The 16,200-nt window shown below is 39.2% G+C and overlaps 1 protein-coding gene across 3 annotated transcripts in view; it reads right to left on the bottom strand.

The window, feature by feature from the left end:
• SCHIP1 (schwannomin interacting protein 1) overlaps positions 1-16,200 on the bottom strand; it is a 669,685-nt gene that overhangs the window by 486,437 nt on the left and 167,048 nt on the right. Inside the window, exon 1 of one of the 3 annotated variants that reach the window (XM_019731977.2) lies at positions 7,063-7,643. The exons of the other annotated variants lie outside the window; for them this stretch is intronic. Coding sequence (XP_019587536.2) covers positions 7,063-7,125 — 63 coding nt within the window. The 5' untranslated portion in view covers positions 7,126-7,643. Of the gene's footprint in view, positions 1-7,062; positions 7,644-16,200 lie in introns of those variants that run through there. 3 annotated transcript variants of the gene reach the window in all.

Genomic DNA, 16,200 nt, shown 5'->3' with positions numbered 1-16,200 from the left:
TTCTCGTCCTTCCAAAATCATTAAAATGAAGTTCCAAAGTATATACTTGTCCTTCCTACTTCTAATTAGCCCACTTTGTTTAGTTGGCAAATGTGACATTTGCATAATAGCTCTCTTTCAAAGAGGGCTGTGATTATGGATGACTTTGAAAGGTCTAAAAAAGATTCTGTGACCTTCAATAAGATCCATGCAACCTCTCAAATAGAAGCTTCAGCCCCAGTGCCCACGTGGCAGGGAGCTTCCTTCACACGTGCATACATGGATCACTCCTCTCCCACCCCTTTTCTGCTGGTCTAGTCAAAGGTGCTGCTCCAAGTGTGAAATGTGGGTACAGGCAGCAATTTACAGAGTGTGCATTGCGTTTTTTGTGTCTTGTTGGTGGGACACTGGAAAATGGGCCTGGCACAGTTCATCCCTCACAAATGCTTAATGCCATCCCTGGGGACAGAAATATCACAAGCCCAGAAAAACACAGCTCTTCTCTGCTTGGTACTGAAAATTTTCAGGCAAATTTCCAAAAGCCCTCGAAGCTAAGGTCGAATTGACAAAGTGCCAAAAACCTCTCTGGCATTAAATTTCGACTCTTTATTTTCTCCCTTCAGGTGAACAGTTTGTTAAAATAATAATGTGATAATGCCACCCTGTGTTCCAAATATCTCGAAGCACCATCTTGTTAAGCCTCTTGGCATCCCTTGAGACTAAGCAAAATTGAACTGACTTACACATTTTATAGATGAGAAAACCCCACAGGAGGTGGGTTAACTGTCTGGGCAATGGCCGTGCAGACTTATCACATCAGATCCCAGGTCTGAATTTTGTTCTCAAAACAATGTTGTAGGAAAGGACCTGTAAAACTCCAAAAGGAGCTTTCAAAAAGGGTCAGAGCAAGTCTCACACAGGATGCTGGGTGCGTTGCAGGAATAACCTGGTGTAAGTGATCAAAACATATACCAGGAAGGACAACAAGGCATAGCTTAAGCATAGCGGTAAGGCACAGTCTAGGGGTGTGGCCAATCGGAATCTGAGAACTGGCATGTCAGCATGGGTCACTGGTAGGTCTAATGTGGCAAAAGGGGCATCTTACAACAGCAGGCGCAGTGGATCTTTCTTCCCTTTCTTCCTCCCTCCCTTCTTTCCTCCCTCCCTCCCTCCCTCCCTCCCTCCCTCCCTCCCTCCCTCCCTTTCTAAATTACATCTAAGCCCCTAGTCCATATTTATAGATTCCACTGTTACAGGAGTTACTGCAAGATACAGTATTCTACCCCCATTATAGAAGTAACTTCCCATCCCTGGACCCTAGCCATCTGGCTCTGAACACATGATCCAAACCAGTCAATGGGATGGCCCTGGCTCAAGGCTCTGAATCTGGAGGGAAGTGGCTGAGAGCTACACGGCACATTTCAGAACTCCTTCCCACCATTGCATTCAAAGACCCATGACGTCAGCAGCACTCCAACAATGTCCCTTACATGTGCCTTTGACCGGAGTTCAGGCCAACCAGTTTCCCTTAGCACCTCCTTGCTTTCTGAGCCTGATTCTCCAGCCTTCCTGTCATTTCAATGAGAGAGTTCCTATCTTTCTAATAAATTCATTTTTAGCTGAAATGAACTAGGGTCAGGTTCTATAGTTTGCAACCTGGAAGACTGAAACAGGCAATGGCCAAGGCTGCAGAGAAGTTCACATCAAGCAGATCTGGCAGTGTATGCCATGTTTGTAACAGCAGGAACTGTAGGCTTGGTGGAAGAATTCCTCCCAGTGGAACAGAAGTCCAGGTATGGCAGAATGTCCTAAGTGATCCAAAATTCATTTTCTTGTCTTATTTTTATGTATCCTGTAGGATTCTATTTCCCAATCTCCCTTGCAGTTCAGTGTGGCATGTGACTGTGTTTAGTAAGAATGTGAACTAAGTGATGTGTTTGGCCCATCAAAACCTATGTGTGCTGCTATGTTTCTTTTTCCCTTTCTGGTTTCCTTTAGGTTTTCACTCTAGGGTGGCGTTGGAAGGCATACGTGGAAGATGGCAAAGCCCAAACCATCCTGGGTTCTCCGAATGACTGTATGAAGGAGGGTCACCTCCCCCCTGCCCCCGATCTGCTCACTGGTCTAGTGCTGACACCTAACCAAGAAATAAACTCGTTTTGTTTGAGCTATTCTACTTTTGGGGATCTATTTCTTACAGCAAAGCCTACATATACCGTGTAATACAAACCTAGTTAATCAAGGAAAGATTCAAAGTCAGAGCAGGGCCAGAAGTAAGGCTGACTGGATGTTGAACCCTTCAATTGATGTCCTACAGCCTCAGAATTTTTCCCAGTTATGAAAAGGACAGATGAGAGTTGGAATAGAATCTCTGAGGGTAGATTATGCAGCTACAGCTACACAGGTTGAAAGGATGCAGGCATAAAAGCCCTTTAGCTATCTGACAATCCTGAACAGAACTGAGAATTTATTAGAGAGTAACAAATTTTCGTTTCTGTTTCATGCGTTGAGGTATCTCCATGCTAGAGATAATGAAAAGATAAATTATAACTGTGGTTCTGCTTTTTCCCCCTTTAACCTAGTTTTCCTTCTCAAATAGATCCAAGTGATGCATTTTACTCTCCCTCCTGGGTCCCCCCCTCCCAATCTCCCCTTTTCTTACTCCTTCTCAAATGGGTAGTTTTTCAGAGGGGTTAGTCAGACTTGGGTAATCATATCAGTTCTTAGAATCACACAGTGCCTTGAGTATGTACCTAATAAATGTTTGTTGGATAAAGAAATTATTCTTTTTTTCCTTTTTAATGAGACAACATTGTACTAATGTTTCCTCTCATGTTCAAGTTGCAAGAGACCTTAGAGATCATCTGGTCCAACCAGTAAACACACACACACATACACACTCGCTCAATATACACTCCCCTTCTACAGCGTCTCTGACATGACCTGTTCAGTCTGCATGCATACCTCTGGTGACGACAAGCTCACTGCTTTATGAAAACACCTACACCATTGAATGACAGCTCCAAAGTATAAAAAGTTGTTCTTATTTTAAACTTGAAAAGTTCTCCATAAAACTTCCACTGATTGCTCAGCGTTGAGATCCCTTGGTGATCACATATCCCAATAGAAATTCCCTTGTCCAAGAGTCAGAAAAATCTGGTTTCCAACTCCACCTTTGCAGCTGACCAGCTAGCTAGCTGACCTTAGGCAAGTTGTTTCTCCTCTCCTGAATGAAATTTCCTCAACTATTCCATGAGAGGTAGGAAAAAGATTATAGTTAAGATCATTGATAAAAATAATGCTTATACCAGACACCTATTACACACCACAGAGACCTACCTAGCTCTGATTCATTAGTTAACACGAATTTGGTAAGGCTAGTTTACCAGTCGAAAATGTACCAATTTGTATGATTATTCCATCCACAGTTCTTTATCTTTCCCACAGAGATATCAGAAAAACTCTTCCTAATCATCAAGTCCAGATACAATGCCTGTATTTCCTTCCTAGTAATCCCAACAAAAGTTAAATATGGGTAAATTTGTATGGCTTGCTCCAAGGCATTGAAGATCGACATTCTTTTCTATCTATTCTCATTAGGCTAAGTCTGCTTTTGACCAGTTCTTAAAAGATAGTGACACCTACTAACTCATGGACAGTCAGAGGACCTGCTTTCTATGCCAACACCATGATCTGCCCCACACAGATTTGCCCATCGGTTCCAATGCACCCCAAATGGAACCCCAGGTGGAGAGCTGCTTCTTTCCTACCATTGTGGTGCACAGAGTCAGAGAGCAAGCAAGAGAACAGTATCCTGGAGAAACGTGCTACCGAGATCACTGCAGAATGTTAAATTCAAAATGTGTTTTCATCAAAACGGGTCTTATTAATGGAGTCTGGTGCTGTATAACGTAGTGTGTCAAGTGCAGAAGTGCAGATGAGATGGTGTCAAAGAGCCAAGTAAGATGAGGATGAGGAGCACAGGGTAACTGAGGCAAAATGGAAATGGCTTGAATTCATCCCCATGACTGCTTGCCTGGGTGTGTTGCTTGCATTTTATATGCTCCAGCTTGAGCTGACTTATGGGAGGGAGCCAGACCCATTCAGAGGAACTGGCATTTGAAAGACTAGTTAAAATGAGAAAAGCATGGTATCCAGACTTATTTTTCTTTGGAGAGTATTTCTGGTCTTCCAGCTATCTGGAGATCTTCCTGGGGAAGTCTCGAAGCGCTTTGCAGTTCTCTGAAACAATCTGGATTACTCCAAAGATTCTAGCAATATTTAACATAAATCTCAAATCAATTAGGTCCTATCTACGTAGGCCCAACATGTACTATGAAGTAGGAATGTCCCTTGTAAGTATAACTTGGGATAGGAAAGAAACACTAACAACGAAACATGATAACTGAAGACAAAAATCACTTGATGGAAATCTTTATGTAGATGTATAGATGCAGGGGGATTCTCTAAGAAACTACAGAACTTGCCTCAGGCACCTGAGGTCATCTGAGCCCTGCCCATAATGCTAGAAACACTGAAACAAGCCTAGAATCCACATCAATCGGGGCCCTGCTTCATTGAAATGATCTCAAGAATCCCCACTTCCCCGTAAGAAGCTACCCTTTGGGACCTTCCTGCAGCACATTCCACTTTCAGTCTCTCCTCTGCTGAAACTGGTCCTGTTGGGACTGGAGCTACAAGAGCTGCTTGTGGTAGGAAGCTGTGATGGAGGCCAATGCAACAGAAATGAGTCTGTGAGTACCTTAGAAAAACTCCCAAAACAAATGTATCTTTCTTAGTGCCCAGAAAGGTGGAATCAGCAAGAATAACACTTGCCAATCAGCAACCTCTATGTTCAGCTACCATGCAAAGTAGGGCGGTTTTCACTGAGAAAATATGCCCTTAAATCCTTTACAACCAAAGGTTATAAAGCCTTTGCTACAGTGTGTGGACTACAAAAAAAAAAAAAAAAAAAAAAAAAAGAGAGTGATAGAAAGAGATCCATGAGCATATTTTTACATTGGCAAGAAAAGCAAAATGTCACTCAACTAAATTTAAGATTGTTCACAAACATCTGCTACCAACAGAATGTTATAGAGAAAAAAGAAAGAAAGAAAGAAAGAAAGAAATGTGAAAGGTTCACAGTCTAAATAGCTCTGGACATTTTTCTATTGTTCAGATGACTTATGCTATTTCAACGATGATTAAAAGGCTATCAAAGCAGAAGCCAAAACATGTTGGTGGTTTGTCATAAGCAATAATTTTTGGTTAAATAAATACATAGACAATCATATCTCCACTACAAAATGTTATGTTAGATTGCTGTTATAAATACATCACTAAAATGTGTGTAAAACAGCAAGAAATATAAAATGTTACACTTCTGACAACATCATAAGTGAATCATGTCTTTGAGAGACAGTGACAGAGATAAAGATTGCTAGAGAATAAATTTCTGAATCAGGTATATTTGCCCCGATTTCAGAACATAAAGCAGATGCATCGCATGACATGAGCTTCACATCCTCTGAATTAGAATGTTACAGGCTACCCAACAAGAATGATTTATCCAAAGTCCACCACCAGCAGGGAAGGGATACAGTTTATCATAAAGAAACAACGTTTTAAAATCACAGAAGTGCACTCAACACTATATGAAAAGCATTATTTATCTGTAAAAATATAAGCATAATTATAAAATTTGGGAAAATGAAACTAAAAGAACTGGTATCACGAATCTACCTTTCACTTTAAAAAACAAACAAACAAACAACACCTGAGTTCTTTTAAATACTGACATCAATTAAAGAAATCTTAGTGGATCTACTAAACAAAGCTGACAAAAATGTATGTCAAGATCTCCTTAATATAAAATTAAGTCACATCCTCCAAAATTTTGCACTTCATACACTGTCAAAATTTACCCCCAAATCAAATGACAAGTTACTGAAGAGTTAAAAGGCAACATTAAATTTGCTTGGAAATAATCTATAATAGAAAGAATTATATGTGAATTAGGGGTTTAGCTGAGTAAATTGCATTTACTACTGATTTTAACATATGAGGAGAGCTATTGAGGGACATAAATTCCATATTGCAATAATATAAAAAGATAGTTGTATTAGACTTTAAAATAAATGGTTCAACATAAATAAATGTTCCAAACCTCACAACTGGCCCGAGAAAACGTAATTATTTGTTAAATTACTTTTTTATGACACTATATTCTCTTAGACAAATTTGAATAGTTAATCAAAATATTTATTAGGGTCATTCTTGATAGCAATTCAAAGTACTGTCTATCATAGTATTACAGAATTACACCTTTTCCAGTTTTAAGGAGAGCGTTAGGCTTCTGAATAAACCATTTTTTAAATTTCTGGTTTGAACAGTTAAATTGGACTACTTTGAAATTAACTAAATATTTCCAGTGATGCCTAAAAGTGCTCCTTCAGTAGCTCATGTCTAATTATTTTATAAAAGCATCTGTCCTTCCCATTTACTATAGGCTTTTTATATATTTTATACCAGTAAATTTAAATTTTAATAAGTCATTAAATAGTCCCTATGTGTTCCTACATTAGAATACCTAGACATTTGCTCCTTTGGTAACTGAAAGTATGATCTGCAACTAAAAAGTTTAAAACTATCCTTCCAAATGAGCACAAATCAGAAACTACTTTCCAAAGCGAGCCTTCTGTTTACAAAGGGCAACAAACAACCTGTACATTTGGAACTATATAATGTGTATATAAAAATGCTATTTCCAAAGTAATTGTTTTGTCCAACTACAATGCAATTACTTTGTGGTGAATTAAAAGAAATAGTCACATTCTCAAAATTCAAAGCACCAAACATTCACATACCAAGTTATACAATGAGAAAGTGATTTTTCAAATTAATATATTAACACTTCCTAATATATTTTAAATAGCTAATCCTTAATTTAAAATGTAATGAAGGCCATCACTTTTTATAACTTAAATTTAGCCTAGCTCACTTAGAGAGACTTTGGAGTTTCCTTTCTCCATATGTGAAAACATGATACACCTAAAATAGATGACGGTAGTTTGTAAAACTTACTCTGTCAGATTGCTTGCCCTGGTCACAGTCCCGCGTCCTCTCAAGCTGTCCAGACCTCTCCATGGTGCTGAAGAGTTACTTTTGCCCATTTGAGCGAAAAGAGTTGTTTATTTGAACTGGCTTTGAAAGAAATCCATAAAAGGCTGCCTGCGTTAGCAAGTAAAGAATTTCTGTAACACGTATTACAAAGGAGATGCTTTGACGTTCAGTTTCCAACCACGATGCCCAGGCAGCTCAAATAAGATTTTGGAGCAGAAATCATCAAGTATTGACAAAAAAGAGAGAGAGCTCTTTGGGAGATGAAGTTTGCTGACTTTTGTCACTGTTCTTCAAACTGAAAACACACACATAGAATACAAGTCTATTCAGAAGACAGAGGATTCCAGAAAAGTTCTTGATCTTATGGCAGAAAACAAGCTCCCATGAGTCCAAAACAGCCAATTCACTTCATTCTATCATTACATCTACTTTTTGATAAAAACAAAAAAATGAAATGAAATAAAGCTCAGAATTCTGCAAGGCACCGCACACACTAGGAATGTCTCACGCCAGCCCCAGCTCTGTCTGCTGAAGATTATCACAGCACAAATCAGGCTCGTGTAGCTTTCACAGATTACCTCTTTCTGAGGCTGAAACGTAGAAAGAGCCACATGACATCCAATGATGTCATCTCTAAAGCAGGTCACAGGTGCTGCTGTATGTAGATAAAGTCCTTCGAGTAACTGTTTGGCATAATGATTTTCTTGAAAATCTACTTGCATTAAATAGTGTGGCCTTCTATTATATACTTAACCCTATCGATGCAATGAAGAGAAAATCAATGTACTGCTCACATGTGAAGCAGAGTCTCTGTCTCAAACTTAAGATCAGCTTCTGGTGCTGCTTTAGAAAAGGAATAATTATAATTAACTCATGGTGAACATAATGAAGACAAGGTTTCCCCTCATGGAGCTGTTACAGGAGCTAGAGGAAATGTAGAGACATAGAACCTACTTCTAAAATATCTGTCAGAATTTTAGTAAGTTAAAAAAAAATTATTCTTTGAAAAATCAATCAATCCATGAAGATTGAAAAACAAAATAAAGGCAACTGTCTTCAACTCCTAACAACATTTTATTTAATGGAATTTTTAAAGTGTTTTATAGACATAAAAGCATCTTACTAACACGATCTCTGAAAAAAATTGAGTATGTTTTCAAATGTTGGTAGGAAACTTTCTTTAACTCATTATTTTTAGATGTTTCCAGCTCTGAATAAAGTAACAATTAAAATGTTAACTATAATGTAACTAATCTGTACATATAACTGGTAACAAATAGCATTTTAAAGAATGCACTAAGGAGAAATGCCCATTTTCATTCTATATAACATATTTCTTTTATCCTTCTCAACTATGTATCATACATCATAATTTAGGATTTTCAGTCATAGCTGACACTCTTGTCAGCTAATAGTTAACTTATCTAATCCCCTTTCATGCCAATTAAACAATCCTCACAAAGTAAAGAATAACTTGAAACTAATCAGTGCTCATTGAATGTAGCCCTTTTTTAATAAAAACTGAAATGGATCAAACAATAGAACCCTCCCTTGAGGAGCATAGTACTCTAATATTTTTGAGAAAGAATCATAAATCGAAAGAAGAGAAAACAGAATTTCAACACAACCAGTGCTACTGGGCAAATTCTGTTAAAACAATGGTGATTGTTTTGGAATTAGATCATGATAAATTGGCTTCAGTCCATCCTAAATGTATATGAATGCAATGCTAAAACATCAAAATGAAAATTGGAAAAAATATTGATCACCCGGATATTCTGATCATGGAAGTTTCCTAAATAAAACTGATCTTTTTTTTTTTTTTTTCCAATTTCTATAACTCAGTTTTTTTACACTTTAATGATGATAAGGATTACCTAGGGCATTTTAAAAATGCAGAACCCCAGGCCTCTTTCTAGATAATTCTGATTCAATAGATCCACTGTGGTTCTGGAATCAGTATTTTTTTTAAGTTCCAAAAATAATTCTTATTTGGAAAACACTGAAAATTAACATATTACAATGTATACAATCATATAAAAATCGAAATAAGTAAAAAATGTTTATGATATTTGTCATGATAAAAGGCCAGTTGTTGCTACATGAAGCACGTAATAAGGGAACTCCCTTCTTCCCATCTCCTTCAATTTTCATGAGAAAGCACTTTCCTAAATACTCCCAGTTTCTGATTTCCATCCTTTAATCCTCCCCACGAAGGTGGAAGAAGTTACCCTGATTGGAGGATTAGGCAAAGAAACTGGGTAGCCCCGGATCATTCTACCTCGATTTTTCTATGGGACCCACCTCCCTGCACAAGGTTTGTGGGTAAGGATGGCAGTTTCCAGCGCTTCCTGTGGTTGGTAGGTTTCCCTAAATCCAAAGTTCAGTAGCAGGAAGCCAAGTGGTGTCACCAGTAAGAGTTATACCTTCAAATCCAGCTTTGACAACAACATCCCTCTGCCTAAACTTCTTGCCTTTGAAAATAAGTTCCTAAATCAGAGGAGAGAAAGAAGTTATTTATTGACTCCCTAAAACCCCATCTTCCAACACTGTTATATTGTGGACTAGACTTGGTCTTTTTATTTAAACCCTGTAACCAGTTAATGGAACAAGTTTTATATGTGAACCAACTTACTAAAATTTGCGTCTGTATAATACAGCTCTCTGACAGAGACCTATACAATGGAGATGTCACGTGTAAAATTTCACTGGAAGTTTTCAAAACGCACTGTTCAACTCAAACTCATTTTATTATTGAACCACTTAGAAACACAAGCTCTTGGAATTTTTCTTCAACAGCTACTAGCTCTAGAATATTTCCCAAAGTGTTCCATGGATCAATGGTTCAATAAAATATGACTCTTAATGGGTTTCATGGCCAAAGAAATTTGAAAAACATGAAAAAGTAACACCCCTCCTGCAAATTGAAATGTGTATTAGCTTAAAAGGCTCTAAGAAGTCCTGAAGTAAAGAAGTTGGTTGATGTCCCCCGTCCCCCAATCACCACCTATCAATATCCTGTGAGACTAATATTTCAACTATCACATTCTGGGAAATTCTGCTCTAGAAGATGTTTCAGCAGTGAGATTTTTGTTAATACCTAACCTTCTATAAAACTAATTAGTGAAATGTTATTGTGTATCTTTTATAAGTTATTAGTGCATTTGTTACAAGAATTTCCAACCATAACTGAGGAATTGTGTAAATTCTGCAAGGGCAGAAGTTGTGTGCATTTGGATGGTCATTATATCTCTAGTGCTTGGCAAAGGCTCGGCACACAGTAGGCACTCAGACACTTGTTGGATGAGTGAACAAAAGATATAGACCTAATCCAGGGTTGTGAATAAACACCTCCCACCTAAGACGTCTTATTTAAAAAAGAAAGTCCAAAACAACCTTAGGCCAATGAGTTTTCCAGAAAAAGGAAATATGATAGTAGACTTCCCTTCAGTTCTACCACATCCAATTTCTCCCTGGACCTTAAAGCATCTTTTATATTCATCTAATGAGTGAAATGCTGATTTGTAATAATGAAACTGGATTTTGTAACAGAGGGTGCACTCTGGATCTAAATGAAGGATTCGATACTTTGTCTCCTCTAAGCTGTAGAATAAACACAGGAGTTATGTGAGGACAAATGCTGAGACTGGACTTGAGATAAACTGCAAAGAGAACAAGTTCTGTCTCAGTTCTCTTTATCAAAAGTGAGGCACTTAATGCCTAGGTTTTTGCATCTAAACTCGTAGGTTAATAATGTTGAGTCCGCTAAGGAGGATTTATTATATTACTGTGGATGAATGAGTCAGTTATCAAATAGCAAATTGTCAATTTTGTGTATTATTCTGAACCCAGGAAACGTTCAATGTTAGCAATCCTTTTTTTTTTTAAATCCTCAAACCAAAACAACATGCTCATTTTTAAACCTATCAAGGAAAATGTCCTCCAATCATTAAGTTAAAAGGATAACTTGGGAAAAGGAATCTGTACTATCATTCATATTCAAAGACATGAAAATGAGAATGTTTGTGACATAAAGACATTGTTATACAAAAACATATTCATTCAAATTGTAATATATGATTATATGTTATGTGACATAATTTTTAAAACTTTTGAAAAGAAAACATTTGTTCTGTAAGACCCTGGTTTGAAGAAAACAGAAATATATCTACGTCTATGTAAATATCTAGAAGTCTTCTCTTTTTGCATATGATTCTGTACTACTTCTCTGAACCGAAATTTAAGACAGACAGACAAAGAATTTGCGCTATTTGGGGGTCTGAGAGTTTGGATGCTGAACCATTAGAATGCATGGGACCTAAATTTATAACAATAGCTGAGCATCACACTACATCTTGTCTCTGACCTGGAAAACCGAGGCTATTAAATTATTAAGTAGCACGAGGCTTACCTTCTCTATAATTTTATGGCTCTCAAGAATGTATTGGAAGGGGTTCCAGGAAATCCTGTTTTAGAGTCTGAGTTCCCCGTCTCCAAAAAAAAACACGTGCAACTTTGTAAGAAGACTTTCTCCCTTTAGTCACTAGATTTTTTCCTGATGTATTCAAAGCCTGGAGGTTGTAAATCTCACAAAGGGCAATCAAACTTGAAGGTAATGCTGTTTGAATGTAGGTGCACAAGCCACGTTTGGCAGACAGGAGCAGTACTGGTTTTTGGTAGTACACGCGCGAAGGTTTGGTCTGGACCCCCTTGCTGGGTACCCATCTACTCTTGCTAAAAGCCAGGACCACTCAAGCAACCACATGAATACGAAAGCTCCGCAGCCTTCTCCCCAGGACAACCAAGGTAACGGGGTCTTCAGCTGGCCCAGACCACTGCTCTCGAACCTGCTCAGAACTGTAATTCTTCCAGACCAGGAGTGACGCCGGCCTAGAATGGCTCTGCTGCTACTGGAATGGTGCTTTCTGCACTGACTTGCCTGAGAGGTGAGGCCAAGTAACTCTGTTCTCCTCAGTGTGCTACAGATGCTCCCATTTCTTTTTCCTCAGGTCTGAAGGGAGGAGAATGAACTAGGCTCACTTTTACTATGTATGTGGGTGTGGTCTCTCAGAAGAGGCCTACTCATTTAGAGGAAAAAGGACCTAGTTTTACCTTTGGATCTTGAAAATTAGTTTCAAAAGGAGCAACACTAAAATAAATGTTGAATGTATTATTTCTGTGATGGACAGCTTCAATCTGACTACACACACACATACACACACACACACACATTCTGAATATACATTACATGAATAGATGCTATAATAGGACACAATTTGATTCTCATGAATTCATTTGGTGAATCAGAAATAGGCCCTGTGCACCTCTCTCCCCCACCCCCAGGTCCCCAATGGGAATCAAGTTAAAAGTTCCACCTCTGCTCTTCACTAGTTTTCCACAATATTTTGAACATGTGGAGTGTTTTCAAGAGCAGATTCAGAATAGACTAACATATTGAGAAGCTTCAGGGTCGCAGGCTCGATGCTGTGTTTTACATATGTCCTGCCATTTAATCTTCACAGCGATACTAATCCATCTCTGAGGTGGGTGTTATTTCCAGTTTGCAGAGAGAGAGTGACTTCTCAAGTGTTATGTCTTAGACTCAGAAAACTAGTAGCAGAGATGCTATGTTAGGTCAGATAATCTTACCAAGCCAGGGTCTTATTCTGTGAGCCACACTGCTCTCTACAGACCAAACCATTATAATATGGGGAACCAAATGGGACTGAGAATGTCTCCAAATGATTCAAAGATTTTTCTGGATTTATCCACAGGAGTATGCTAGTGATTTGTGAAAAGTTTATCAATCTTGTTTAGAATGTACCACTCTATAATTTCTTTCTATGATATCCTATGAGACAAAGTACAGATTTCTCAGAACTAGGGACTAAAAGAATAAATATTTGGTCATATGCAATTAATTAATAAAAAATATTCAAAGCATTTTTCACTGTTGTCCTCCATGCAATAACTAATATTTTTACAGTTAAAAAAGTTATTCCTTTTTCTCACTTTGATACTTTGATACCCATAAGCTCCATTTCCTAATAACAGCTGCTATTCAAAATTGCTACTTCTAAAACAAATTTTTCTGTTACCATATGATACATGGTGGTATAAGGGTATTTAATATGCAAATTGCTAACATAACTTAATATTATCTTCCCTCCTATTGCTCTTTAATTTGGCATTAAGCAGCTGAGGTTTGAGGTTTTAATCAGAGAGCACTGAATTAGGCAATTTATAAAATCAAGTGAAGATTCCCTTTTCAATTATTTCGTTCACTGTTTATAACTATTAAATTGTAAAACAGTCTTAGAAGCCCATGCCCTGACTGTCTCTCGCACTGCTTGGCCATGTCTAACTGCAGCCTTATTCTCAAGTGGCAGAGTGCGGTAGACTAGTGAAGCATGCGGGCTCCAGCTGGAGGTGTAACCCAGAGCAAGCTAGTTCTGTGAGTCTCATTTTCATCATCTGTAAAACGAAGATAATAATGGGACCTCCTTCAAATGGTCATTGAGAGGATTAAATACAATAATCCATGGGAAGCATTAACAAAGTAGTTAGTTGGCACTTAGCAAGTGCTCAGCTCTTACCAAGATGACAAATTTCAGAGCTCATACTGAAACATGACTGTTGTTATATATTTTAGAGCAGAAATATTCTGAAAATGACCTTAACCTTTCTGCTTAGCCCAGACAATCAGAGCAGAAGCTTGCAAAAGCATCCCTCTCAGCTCAGCACAGGGACTCACGCAAAACAGCTTGCTGGCTTCCCACGCGGCGTGTGCTCGGGGCAGAGGACTAGTATGGGGTTACTATAGGCGTGGGGGTGGGCAGAGCAGCTGGCAAGGCCCAGGGGTTAGGCAAGGCCAGACTGGCTGTGTAGTAGAGGGAAGGCCGGGACCCAACATAAGGCAGGTAAATGATGAGATTCCAGAAGACAGACAATGGTTTAGGCAGCAACTGCAACAGATCAAGCCCAGAGAGAGGGGGTTGAAATTCAAAAGGCTGGAAGGGATCTACCGTGTTTCCCCAAAAATAAGACCTAGACAGACAATCAGCTCTAATGTGTCTTTTGGAGCAAAAATTAATATAAGGGGCTGGCCTGGTGGCGCAGGCAGTTGTAGCTCCATGCTCCTAACTCTGAAGGCTGCTGGTTCGCTTCCCACATGGGCCAGTGGGCTCTCAACCACAAGGCTGCCAGTTCAACTCCTTGAGTCCCGCAAGGGATGGTGGGCAGCGCCCCTGCAACTAAGATTGAACACGGCACCTTAGCGGACCTGCCGCTGAGCTCCCAGATGGCTCAGTTGGTTGGACCACATCCTCTCAACCACAAGGTTGCCGGTTCGACTCCCACAAGGGATGGCCCTGCAACTAGCAACGGCAACTGGACCTGGAGCTGAGCTGCGCCCTCCACAACTAAGACTGAAAGGACAACAACTTGACTTGGAAAAGAGGCCTGGAAGTACACACTGTTCCCCAATAAAGTCCTGTTCCTCTTCCCCAATAAAATCTTAAAAAAAAATTAATATAAGACCCAGTCTTATTTTACTATAATATAAGACCGGGTATAATATAATATAATATAATATAATATAATATAATATAATATAATATAATACCAGGTCTTATGTTAATTTTTGCTCCAAAAAACGCATTTGAGCTGATTGTCCAGCGAGGTCTTATTTTCAGGGAAATACAATAGTAGGAGTCAGGGTTCCAGAGAATCCCCCAGGGAGACACCTCACTGAGAGCATCTGATGGACTGAAGGCTTTTAACCCTGAAGTTCCAAATGGAATCGCTGGCTGTTAAAGGAAGCTCATCTCTTTATCACAGGCATAGCCAAGGTGGACCAGTGTTCATCCCTATTCCCTCCATAAACTTGAGGTCTACTCATCAGAGGGAGCCCTGGAGTCTGGCAGACTGGTCAAAGGGGAGCAGAGTCACTTTCCTTTCCTGGGGCTACAACCACCAAACGGGGTAAAAATGAGCCTTCCTGAGGGAGGCCCCAGTCAAGTAATGATCGTGGGAGATAAAACCATTTAGCCAGTTATATCCGCCCCAGACAACTAAGCATAAAGTTTCTAAAAAATTATGACTTGCATATTTTACCTGCCTGACCAACTAGAGACTTGGAAATGTCCCAACATCATACATTTTCATATTTTAGTTTGTACATTTAGTGTCACACCACTGCCATCAATACCACAGTTGTTATAATATAATCAATAGCCTCTATTAGAATTCTGGGCAGGGTCTGCTTACTTTCTGAAGCTAATTCCAATAGTGATTTTTGAAAATCTGTTTGATTGCCACTATTTACAGGCAAGCAGGAGTCAGCCCGACTTTCACACACCGAAGAGAATCATCCTTGTCCCATGAGCTCAGCGCTAAGGCAGGACACGATATGGTGGGGGTGCAGGACGCCCCTCCCCATTCAGTCTGACACACCTACGGGAAACCGAATCGCTGGCGGTTTTTGAGGGAGGAAATCCTCTACTAAGAAACATCAGGAGGCTAGGCTAAATCAAATAAGGTAAGACTGTTAGTGAAACTGCAAAGATACAAATAAACATGACCCATGAGGGGGAAGAACATACATGTGCGCACAAAACACCTGAGGTGCTAGAATCAAAGTGGTGTGGCAGCATAAACATGAAGCAAAGAGATCATTCCAGAATTTCAATAAAACCAAAAGGTTAACCCCCCCTACAGCAACACTACCACCGTTAAATATCACTGGACTCAGGAACAGTTTACATTGTTCCCAGATGGGGCTGTGAGAAAGTGCAAAGGCGGGAAACCCAAACCTTTCACTCGAAGGCAGAGTGATTTCTGATAGTCAGTGTCCGTCACTCAACTAGAACCTTCAAAGTCTTTCAATTTGAATTGACATTCATAGACAAGGCGCCCCAAACACTCAATTGTCACACTATTATTCACTTGCAAATTATGAGTTAAATACAAATGAGACTAAACTCAGCCATTTTCCAATGTGGTTCATGAGCGCCCCCCAGTGATAGTAAGGCCAGTTACGAAAACTCATTCCCCCCAAAACTGTGAAGGTGCAGATTCACTAAGTATTCAATTTCCTCT

Source organism: Rhinolophus sinicus, linkage group LG01 (genome assembly GCF_036562045.2).
Source record: "Rhinolophus sinicus isolate RSC01 linkage group LG01, ASM3656204v1, whole genome shotgun sequence".
NCBI lineage: Eukaryota > Metazoa > Chordata > Mammalia > Chiroptera > Rhinolophidae > Rhinolophus > Rhinolophus sinicus.
This window is presented reverse-complemented; position numbering and strand designations above follow the sequence as displayed.